At 57.5% G+C, this 11548-nt stretch overlaps 2 protein-coding genes across 2 annotated transcripts in view; both read right to left on the bottom strand.

The window, feature by feature from the left end:
* ELP6 (elongator acetyltransferase complex subunit 6) overlaps positions 1 to 5905 on the bottom strand; it is a 21803-nt gene extending 15898 nt beyond the window's left edge. Inside the window, exon 1 of the mRNA XM_031554013.1 lies at positions 5734 to 5905. Coding sequence (XP_031409873.1) covers positions 5734 to 5905 — 172 coding nt within the window. The remainder of the gene's footprint in view (positions 1 to 5733) is intronic.
* A 1724-nt stretch (positions 5906 to 7629) lies between these two features.
* Positions 7630 to 11548, bottom strand: part of CSPG5 (chondroitin sulfate proteoglycan 5) — a gene marked incomplete at its 5' end in the record, with an annotated part of 4718 nt that continues 799 nt past the window's right edge. Inside the window, 4 exon segments of the mRNA XM_010712339.3 lie at positions 7630 to 8033; positions 9715 to 9787; positions 10231 to 10419; positions 11373 to 11545. Coding sequence (XP_010710641.1) covers positions 7878 to 8033; positions 9715 to 9787; positions 10231 to 10419; positions 11373 to 11545 — 591 coding nt within the window.

The following is an 11548-nucleotide window of genomic DNA, read 5'->3' as shown; positions in this document are numbered from 1 at the left end:
CGCCTTCTCGTTGTCAGCCCCCCCCACCCCCGCCATGTTGTCCTGGTGGGCGCACTGCGGGGACTCGCTGCGAGGCGCTGAGAGGGTGTGAGGGGACGCACTGAGGACAGAGGGACAAAAGTGAAGGCTTACGCTGAGGGGACACACTGAGGGAGTGAGAGAATCCCTTGAGGGACACCCTGAGGGATGCCCTCGGGGACAGAGAGACGTACTGAAGAGACGCGCTGAGGAGACGCAGTGGAAGGCTGAGGGGACACGCTGAGGGGCAGCGACACGAGCACGTCCCTGCTGTAGGAAGGGCTCTTCGCTCAGTTCCAACCCAAAATTCGGTTATTCTGCCATCCCCACCTCCCCCTGCTGGCAGCGCTGTCCCCGCCGCAGCCCGGACGCCCTTTGCCCGCGGGCTGCGGCTGCTCACGGAGCTGAGCTGTGCCCGGGTTCGGGGCCGGCAGCCTTGTTGCAGCAGGGATTGGAAGCGGGTGGTCTTGGAGGTGCTTTCTGTCCAACCATTCTGTGGACCTGTGACTCAGCACCACTCCTGGGGCTCAGCACTGACGCCTCTGACTGGGCTCTGCACCGTGGAGCAACACCCCGTGTCATGGAGCAGTGCCTCACATCGTGAGGCAGCACCTCGTGTCATAGAGCAGTGTCCCGTGCCATGGACCAGCATCCCATGTCATGGAGCAGCAACCTGTGCCGTAGAGCAGCACCCCATATCATAGAGCAGCATCCCACAACATAGAGCAACACCCCACACCGTGGAGCAGCTCTGTGTGCCATAGAGCAGCACTCCATGCCATGGACCAACACACTACACTATGGAGCATCGCCCTGTGCCGTGGACCAACATCCCACGTCACGGACCAGCAACCTGTGCCATAGAGCAGCACCCCACACCATGGAGCAGCACCCCGTGCCATGGACCAGTGCCTCACACCATAGGGCAGCACCTTGTGTCACAGGGCAGCACCCTGTGCCATGGACCAGCATCCCACGTCATGGAACAGCACTCTGTGCCGTAGAGCAGCACCCCAGATCACAGAGCAACACCTCACACCATGGAGCAGCACCCCACGCCATGGAGCAGCCCCCAAACCGTGGACCAGCACCTTGTACCATGGACCAGCACCCTCATGGTCACCACCCATGGTGTTCTATGGCACGCTGCCTTTTTGGAGAAGGCTCTCTGATTTTCTTAATGTTTCTGACCAGCTTACCATCACATCCAGGCACTGCTGAGCTGTCATTTGGCTCTCAAAGACAGAGCAGTAGCAGCTCCCTGCTTTGCTGAGTGGTAACAGCTAATTTACAGCCAGCAACTATGAACATCTGAACAGCGTGGAGCTATTTTTTGCCTGAATTTGCATTTTTTTCGGCACTTTTCCATGTTATTGCCTTGCCTTTGCTTTTGTAACTTTTCTTTATTGTGCTGTAAGTGAGGATTGCAGGCTGAGGTGGTGTGCAGGCCCAGCATGTGCCCCGTGCTGCCTCATCTGCTGTGAGCATTAGGGGGCATTCAACGATGCTGATAAATGGGCAATGCTGCACGGCAGTGAGGGAACACATGGCACAACACAGTGCTCCAAAAAACCACAAATTGTCCCCATTGAAAAGTTATGTGGGGCTCAGAGGGATAATTGATGGGAGAAGGGAACAGATCCATGGAAGAGAGGTATTCTGAGGGCTGTCACCAGCTCAGGGGGAGCCTGAGATGCACATCTTTGGGGCGTAGGAAAGAGATTTGGGACCACGAGCAGCCTTAGCTGCAGGCTTCTCCCATCCTCTGATGTGGATATTTGCTGCAGTGAGAGGGTGGGCTGACAGAGGTCTGATTGAATCACTGCAGCTGTTCTCCGTTCTTTATTTCCAATGTTCACACATGCAGTATCTGTAAAACGTTGGCATGCACACGGTGAGCCCAGAGCCCCAGATACCCGCCTGCAATCCCTCCCTGCTGTATCAGCCCCTGCCTCCTGCCTCCCACCCAGTGACCGAGCTGGGAAAGTGCTTTCTCCCTCCCCTCCAATGTCTGCTTCAGGAAAAGCTTGAGCTGAAATCTTCCATCGCTTTGCTTTCGTTTTCCAACCCTTTCACAGAGCTGGGAACCTGGTCTGGTCTCGGTTTCTCTCCCCGCAGCACTTCCCTTCAGGAGCTGCAGAACCCTCAGTGCCATGTAAATGAAATGAAAAATCTCGTCTTTTTCTCTTTGCAGAGGGAAGAGGAGCAGAGACGCATGCAAAGTGCAGCTGTGTCTCTCAAAACACCTCTTGTCCTTCTTAATGTATTCCTTCGCACATTCCATGACCGCGCGAAGGCAGCGAAGATTTTGCCGTTGGAACTGTTGCCCCTTCCCTCCCATCTGCTCCGCGCTTATCTGCAGCACTTACAATGCAGCAGACCTTGTGAGTGGAGCGCAGAGGAGCCATATGGCACCCATAGGTAACAATGCTGCTGACAATTGAGCTATGTGCTATGTGAGACCACCAGCAAAAAAGCAATTTGTGACCAACAGCAGAAAAAAAACCCCTACAACTAAATAAATCAAAACAATCAATCTTGCAGTGTTTGAGGTGATTCCCAAGAGTGTGACTAGGAAGGATAACTAAAAGCAATGAGCTTCTTGGTGTGAGTGGAAAACCATCTTTGGGGAGAGGTGCTTTGATTTACCTCCCTCGATTGTGGCTGCTGCAGCAAACTGCTCACATTGCCATCACCGCCCTTCCCGGGATGTCCCTGTCCCTTTGGACTGCAGTGCACAAATCACACTGCACCGAAGCGGGGTGGGAGGGTTCCCATGTCTGCAGATAGCTCCGTGGCCACCGGTCGGATGCTAAATGCTTCAGTAATGCTTTGAGCCACAAAAGATCATTAGTGCTGCGAGGCCAGAAGAGGTTAATGAGAGAGCAGCTGTTGGGCTGGCTCAATGGTGGGGCGACAAAAGGAAAGGCAAAGTGTCCCCTGAGCTGGGGGGGGTCAGCCCTCCCGACACGGCCAGAAGCAGCTGGAGGAATAATGGATGGGCTGAGCCAGGTGCTGGGTTGCTCCGAAGCAATGCGGTGAGCTGACACCGTGATGGGGAGGCTGCCACTGCTGCATAAATGCTGTCCCACGTGCCCATCCTCACCCCTCTGCTGCCTTCTCTGTAGGAAAAAAAATGGGGAAAACTGCTGGAAAACTGGCTGCTTCTTGTCACATCAGCACGGCATGAATACTCGATGTGAGTGTTCCAGCTTGCAAATGAGCAGGAATCGCAGAGCCGGCTGCAGCCAGCTCCCAGTGCAATGCATCACTGCTGGGCTCGCCTCTCCGCAGCGCCAGCTGGAAATGGGGCACAGGACCTCACTGTCTGCGTCAGGGCTGGTTCCAAAACGCAGAGACAGACGTGGGGAAGCAGCAGCACACCTGCACCTTCCCATCGCCTTCAGCTCAGCAGCGAGTGGGAAAAGCACTGTGGGTGAAGCCAAGTCCTGCAGGGATTTGCACAGCCACTCCCTGGGGCGGTCGTGGTAAACCCAGACAGTTAATAGGAAAGGCAAAGATTGTTATTCTTTCCTTTGCAGAAATCTTCCTGTTTGCCTGTTCATCTGCACATTTACACATCTCTCCCTCTGTGCGCACAGCAGATGTAGGAGGAAATGCCACAGAACTGCATTGTGCCCCCAGCCAAGAGCAGGAGAGCTCGTGAGGACGGAGGGGAAGGGCTGACATTTCTGATCAGACAGCCGAGCACCAGGCTGCAGGGACACGGCGAGGTCGTGCAGCACCTGCTGCCAGCAGGGATCAGCTCACCCAAACCTCTGCTGGCAGACATTGGCCCGCCCTGCTCCCAGGATGCTGCTGCACCACACGCCCTGCTGGGCATCCCTCCCAGCCCCTCAGCCCCCTCTGCTCATGTCAGAGCCAAGCATCCCTTGCTACTTTTAACCGTGACTTGTTTGTGACCGCCTGTGGCCATGAGGAAGAATATACTGCATTCATAAAGCGAGCAAAAAAATATATTGTTTTGATTCAATTTTCAGGTCACCTTTACAATTCACGTTGCCATTTGGAAGCAAGCTGCCTGCTGGCTCTCCAGGAGGCCCTTTTCCAGCAGAGACTGAAGATCCCCAGGAAACGTGCTGAAAGCAGCGGGGATGTGGCAGTAAAACCACCTCAGCAGGGAGCTGCCGCGATGTGAGCACTGCTGTGAGCAAAGGGAGAGCAGCAGCTCCCAGCACTGAGCATCACAGGCAGGGAAAAGCCACCCAGTCCCGTCCCCTGAGGCTCTCTGAGCACACTGCTCCTGCTGGGCTCACTGCCCTTCGCATCCACCTTCATCCTTCTCCTTCACACCTCTCCTTAGCCTCGCCCCGCTCCTTTCCTCACTTTGCCCCATGCTGCCTTTCTCCCCGCAGCTCCTCCTTCTCGTCCTCCCTTCTTGTCATAGAATCATCGAAACAGAACCATTCGGGTTGGAGAAGTCCTCTGAGACCCCACGCCCAACCCCACCCCCCACGCCCACTGCCCGCGTCCCCCAGTGCCACATCCCCACGGCTCCGGAACAGCCCAGGATGGTGACCCCCACCTGGTTCTTCCTTTTCCTCCCTTCTTGCCCTTCATGTTCCCCCATTGCTGACAGAGCTCTCCCATGTCTCCATTTCTCTGTCCTCTCCTATTTATGGAATCACAGAATCATTAAGGTCAGAAGTGACCTCTGAGATCACCAGGTCCAACCCCAACCCTCTCCACCGTGCCCACCCACCACGTCCTGCCACGTCTACCCTTAAGAATTCCATCACTCTCACACTGAATCTCCAGTCCTGCTTCACCCCTCAGAAGCAGCAGCAGAATTTCCTCCTCTTCTCCCCAATCCTCCCCGAAATCCCCAGTTTCCCTCTCTCTGAGCACCCAGCACTATCGGTGTGCTGAGCCGCTGCCCGCCGCGCCAGCCGGGATCCTCTCTGCCTCTTTGTGCTCCTCTCCCCAACAGATTGTCTCCATCTGCCGTCTCTTGCCTTGCAGTTAAATTGTGAACTCTCTGAAGCGAGAGCCGTGTTGCCGTGCTGCAGTTTTGTAGCACCTACAGAAAGGAGATCTTCCTTCAAAGGTGCTTCTGCAAAATGGCTTCTAATTAATGCAATAACGGAGAATAGGAGGCAGCAGTCTGAGCAACGTTCAGAGAACATCGTATCAAGAACCGAGAGCATGAATCAAGAAATGAGGGGGAGCAAAAGAAGCACAAAGCCAGGTGCAAAGTGCAAAGCAGACATTTTCAAAAGACTTTTTTTTTAATACATTGAAAACCTGAAACGCTGGGGCCCTTTTGAGGGCAGCCGTCCTTCCCCACCACGCCACCACGCCGTCCCCTGCTCCTTCCCCTCAATGCTGCTCACTATTTCCATCTCAGTTTTGCCGTGGCCCTTCTGATCCCCCCGCATGCCTGTGCTCTCCCATAGCCGTCCCTGGTAATCTGACCCAGTTCCCACTTTCTCTAAACCTTTTTCAAGCTCCAACTCAGCACAGAGCTTGCGGTGTAGCCAAGCTGCTTCCCACCACTCTTCCTTTTGGGATCTCTCGTAGCGGTGCCGTTCACATCGTTTCTTTGAAGAGCTGCCAGTTTCCTTCTTCCCTTCACCTTTAGCCGTGCCTCCCATCACAGCTTTCACAGCATTCCTCTGCGTTTCTCAGCCCGCCTTCCTAGGCTCCTCGGCCTCCATTACCTCTCTGTGTCGACCACAGCCATGGTGCTCCCACCTCCCACCTTCAGCCCCCTCCATCTTCTGACTTTGTCCTCCTTCTGCCCCTGTCCCAGCAGAACCAGGACCAGCCCCAGTAACACCAGCACCAGTCCCAGTAAGACCAGGACCAAGAGCAGCCCCGGCAGCATGGAACGCACCAAGAACTGGGCCGCCGTGCTCAGAGCCATCACGAGAGCCCCGCCAGCGTCCACAAACACACGCACAGCTGTTCTTCCCCATGCCGAGCGTTTTACAGTTCACCCAGCTAAGAGGATTTTGCTTTTCTCCTCTCTCTAAACCCGACGCAGGTTCAGTGTAATACCAGGCCTGCTCCTGCTGCAGTGAGACTGAGAGCAGTGGGGTGAGTGGTGCTGTTTCCCCCCGTGCTGACATCCCCACATTCTGCAGCACCGCGTGGGGCTCCCACTGCACCCTGCAAGACAAGATTTGGCCCAACCTTGGTAGGAGGCAGGAGGACTGTATGGGACACGTGTCCTCCTCAGCATGTCTTAGTGTCACTGGGAGCTGCATGGAGGTGGATGAGGTCCCACAGCTCCCAGGGACACAATCACAGAATCACAATTCCAGAGTTGGAAGGGACCCACGGAGATCACTGAGTCCAACCCCTGACTCCAAAAGGAGCCCCCAAAAATCAGACCATAAATGAGTTTGATGAGACGAGTTGGCTTTGGGTTCGGTTCCACGTGCCCGACCTCCTTATCCTGGACATCATTGGGACTGCTTTGTCTCAGGCAGCCCAAGAGAAGAAAGGATCCTTGTCCTGGGGACAAACTCCCATCCCAGTATGTGTCCACAGGAGAAAATGGGACAGCAGAGGGAGGAGGACAAACACGGTGCCCGTGCCAATCCCTCTGCGCCAGGGCTGCTCCCCTCCCCGCCAGCCAACCAAGCATCTCATCTAACAGCCGTCCCCCGACCCGCTGTATAAAGGCAATTTGAGAGAGGTTCTGTGTGTGAGAGGAGGCAAAGTCCTCCGTGGAGCCATGAAATCGGGCAGAGCCTGGGGCTGTCCCTGCATTGTGGGGACATCACCGTGCTCCTCTGTTCTCCAGTGAGTGCGGAGCTGACAGCAAGAGGGAAACTCAGGCACAACGAGGGATGCAGAGCCCCAAGTGAGATGGGGTTCTGGGGTAGGAGATGGGGAGGGGAAGTTGGGGCTCCATGAGGGAAATGGGGGTGCGTGATTAATTGCTTTGTTTCCTCTCTCCTGAGGTCCCATCAGTGCCACCAAAGGAATTTCCAAAGTGAAGGCACTGCTGGGAGCTGCACTGCGCATGGAAAATGGGATTCTCCGTGGGTCTGAGCTGCCTGGGGAGTGAATTCCCACTGGGGACATAAGGCTGCCGTCCCCTCCAGCATCCTGCAAGCAGGTGGGGACAGACAGTGGTGACAGCGCCGGCACTCAGGGCAGGGACCGAGAGCGTGCTGGGGGTGATGGCCACACCACCATGAGCCACATCTCACAGGGGGACCCTGTGCTGGGATGGGATGCAGATGGGGTTGGGACAGGGATTGGAATGGGGACAGGGATGGGGAATAGGATGGGGATGGGGACAGGGATGGGGACAGGGATTGGGATGGGGACGGAGATGGGTACAAGGATGGGGATGGGGACAGGGATAGGGATTGGGATGAGGACAGGGATGGGACGGGGACAAGGATGAGGAATGGGATGGGGATGGGAACAGAGATGGATATGGGGACAGAGCCCAGGCACTTGGACAGATGTCCTCACTGTCCCATGGCTCCAGTGGGACACACCTGGCAGAGCTGGGGTGTACGTGGGCCACACGGGGACAGGGAGAGGCCATCACCGCCAGGTGACACCGAGCCATTTGGGCTGGGGCTGACGGACAGGGAGAGTGCAGGCACTGGCAAGAGGCTTAACTTAAAAAAAAAAAGGTTTTATTTCAAGATCTTCCGTTTTTTTTGTTGTTGTTTTCACTCGTATTTCAAAAAAAGTGTTGAGGGGGTAAAAGTACAAAAAAAGTCAGTGGCGGAACAGCAAAGGTTTAGAAATCACAGCGCAGAACAAACCCAAGCAATAGACACAGAGCACAAAGCGAACACCCGACGACACGGCGCAGCCACGAATGGGACCCTCTGTACAAATGCCACCCAAATGTGTCTCCCCCCGCCCTACCCCAGGTTGTTGTGCAGGCAGGGCACCCCACAGCCCCCTGGCTCGCCCTTGCTGCCCTCCTCCGGCGCGGTGCTGAGGATGCTGAGCGGCTCCTCGTCCTTCAGGCCAGGCTTCAGCGGGTCTTGCAGCTTGTGGGGTGCGCCGGGGTCATCCTGGGGGGAGAGGGAGACTCAGAGGGGTGGCTGTGGTGATGGTCCCCTTTTTGTGGGCACAGAACGGGACAGCAGGACCTTCTGAGCCCATCCTGCCATGATCACATCTATACCAACCAACCCAAACCCAACCCACCCCCAAAGCCAACCCAACACAACGCAAAGCCCAACTCAATCCAAAGCCCAACTCAACCCAAAGCCAACCCAACTCAATCCAAAGCCCAACCGAACTCAATCAAAGCCCAACCCAAAGCCAACCCAACTCAATCAAAGCCCAACCCAAAGCCAACCCAACTCAATCCAAAGCCCAACCGAACTCAATCAAAGCCCAACCCAAAGCCCAACCCAACTCAATCCAAAGCACAACCCAACTCAATCAAAGCCCAACCCAAAGCCAACCTAACACAACGCAAAGCCCAACCCAACCCAACCCAAAGCCAACCCAACCCAGCTCAACCCAACCTAAAGCCCAACCTGACCTCAAGCACCAGCAGGGGTGGGACACTGTCCTCACTGTCCCCACTATGAAAGCTCCCTTCCTTCCCTCTCAATCTGCCCTCCTGCAGCTCCCGGCCCTATCACTGGTCAACTCTTTCTCCATCTTTATTTAGGGTGTTGAGGATGCAGCCAACATCACATCCAACACTGCAACCTCACACCTCCTACAGGGGAATACATCCACCAGCACATGGATGGCACTGGTGTCCCCACGGAGTGCTCATGGCACAGGCAGAGGGCAGGCAATGGAGTCCACTGTGTTCCCATGGTGCCCCCACAGTGTATCCACGACGTCCCCATGCCGTCCCCATGGTGTCCAGCTCGGCACTGGAGCACCCTGAGCCCAGCTCACCATGTGCCACCACCACCCTGATTGGCTGCCACCCCGCTGTCCCCCTCCCACCCATGAGGTCTATCTGTCGCAGCCCCTCGTGCCAAGCAGTCACCCCACACAGGAGTCCCACGTCTTGGTTTTATTGTGTCCCATTAGCGTCTGGCCGCCATCCCAGGTGGGTGTGCCACCAGTGGGACTTGTCCCCATGTCACCCCCCTGCGCTTGGACACCCTGTCATAGAGTGTCCGTAAAACAGGGAGTGGGTTTCAGTCCCAAACCCCCTTCCTGGGGTGTCCCCATCACTGTCCCCTCTGTGGTGGAGCTCACAGTTCCCAGGAACCAACGGGAACGAGGCATACCAGTGGGGACAAAAGCATGGGGAACGATGGTCCCACTCGTGGGGAACAGTCCCAAATCCACTCCAGATCCAACCCACTTGGGGGGATTGGTCCCGAATCCACCCCGGGGCTGTGCCAAGGCTCCCGCTGGGTCACTTGCAGGCACTATGGTGCTAGAATTGCTCCAAACCGGGGGGAAAATGTCTATAGGGCCGAGGTTAGAGGGCTCTATGCTGCGCTTCTCTCTGTGGCAATGCAAAAAGCGGGGGGCGGCTGCAGTGCTGCTCCCATAGCGCCCACCACACCCCAGAGAGCATCCCCAGCTCCAGTGTCACCCAGCAACGGCACTGGGTGGCACAGGTGGGACGCATGGGGACATGGCACACCACAGCCACGTCACAGCCCCACGCCACCCTCAAACCCCCAACCCAAGGGGATAGGGGCTGTGTGAAGGGTTGTGGGAAGGGATGTGGGAAGGGATGTGGGAAGGGATGTGGGAAGGGATCCTTACGTTCGGGTGGGAGCCCTCGGCGATGGTGGACAGCGAGAAGTTGTCGTTGTGCAGCTCGGACGGAGTGCGGTATCTGCGGGGGGACGCGGGGTGAGCGCTGCGCCCCACAGCTGCTCTGGGGTTTATTTTTGAGGAGGTCCTCATGCAGTGCAGGGGCAGGCAGGAGCCGAGGAGCCAGACTCTGGCACGGGCTCCGCCGCTAATTACACTTGGCCCTGCCAAACGCTAATTAAGAGCTCATTAGTGACCCATGGGAGCACTTTCTCCTTGCTTGGCTCTGGGAGGATATGAGGCAGCGGTGACCCCACTGCGCCCCAAGTGTCCCCACAGAGTGGTGTCCGCAGTGGCAGATGTCACCTGCAGCCCCCCAGACCCCCAGCCGTGCCCATCCAAAGGGCTGGAAGGATGAACCCACTGGAGCACGGCGACATTGCTGCTGTCCCCGTGTCCCCAGCTGTCACCGGGCAGGGGGACACGATGACAGCACCCCGTCCCCCCCAGGGTCACCCCACTCACTTGGTCTTGCGCAGTTTGCTGTTCTCCGTCTTGAGCAGGTAGAGCTTCTTGGCAAAGAAGACAGTGAGCATGAAGAGCAGCAGCAGCACCAGCGCGGCCGAGCCCACGGCCACGCACAGCACCTGGAAGTCGGTGACGATGGCCTCGCAGCGCGTCCCCTTGTGCCACGTGTAGTCCTGTGTGTTGCACCTGTGAGGGGACATGTGGTCACTGTGTCACCCCCGGCACCAGGACCCACGGGGGACATCTGTGGGGGATTATGGCCGGTGAGTAAGGGATTAAGGGGTGTCCCCACATAGGGGTGACCTCCCCCTGGCGCAGCAATGGGGCTGCGGTGCCTTGAGCCCCATACAGAGCATTGCAGTGACCCACGAGGACATCCCCATCATGTCCCCCTCACACCCCCACATGCTGAGCCCTCCCCACTGCGATCCCGACGGGCGCTGCGGCCGCAGACACATCCGCACAGCCCTGACCTAATTCCTGGAGGAAAGCCCCCGCCCGGGGGGGCACAGCCCACGCTGCGGCCCTGGGGATGTAGCCCTGGCTATGGGGCAGGGAGCAAAGTCCCTCCCGTGTTACTGCTGGGGCTGAGGGAAGCTGAGCATCACCCCTAATCCTGCACCCTCCGGTGGGTCAGAGCACCCTGGGGACATCCCCACGTCCCCTGTGGGGATGCAACCATGGATAGGGGACACCCACTGGGGCTGGGGGACATCCACTGGTCGTGGGGATACCCAAAGGGAAAGTGGGATGCCCAATGGGCTATGGGATACCCATGGTGCTGTGTGATGCCCATGGGGACTATGGGACGCCCATGCAGTTGTGGGACTCATTGGGCAGAGGGACACCAGTGGTGTTATGTGGTGATACCCACGGGGGCTGTGGGACACCCATGGGGCTGTGGGACACCTGTGGTGCTATGGGACACCCATGGGGCTGTGGGACACCATGGGGGCTATGGGACACTCATGGAGCTGCAGGACACCCATGGGGCTATGGGACATCCATGGGGCTGCAGGACGCCTGTGGGGCTATGGGACACCCATGGGGCTGTGGGACACCCATGGGGCTGTGGGACACCCATGGGGCTGTGGGCCATGGCCCAGCACAACCCGTCCCCACGCTGGGGCCGTCCATACCTGCAGAAGGCCCCGTGGCTCTCCACCAGGTAGCACTGGCCGCCATTGTGGCAGTAGCTGGGGACGAGGTCGCAGACGGAGCGGCAGGAGCTGTTGTGCCGCACGTATCCGTTCCGGCACTCACTGCTGTTCTCCGGCACCGCGCGCTCCCCGGGCCTCGGCCGCGCCATGGGGGT

This window comes from Meleagris gallopavo, chromosome 6, assembly GCF_000146605.3.
Source record: "Meleagris gallopavo isolate NT-WF06-2002-E0010 breed Aviagen turkey brand Nicholas breeding stock chromosome 6, Turkey_5.1, whole genome shotgun sequence".
In the NCBI taxonomy this organism is placed as follows: domain Eukaryota; kingdom Metazoa; phylum Chordata; class Aves; order Galliformes; family Phasianidae; genus Meleagris; species Meleagris gallopavo.
The sequence above is the reverse complement of the archived record's forward strand: the minus strand, read 5'-3'. Positions and strand labels throughout refer to the sequence as shown.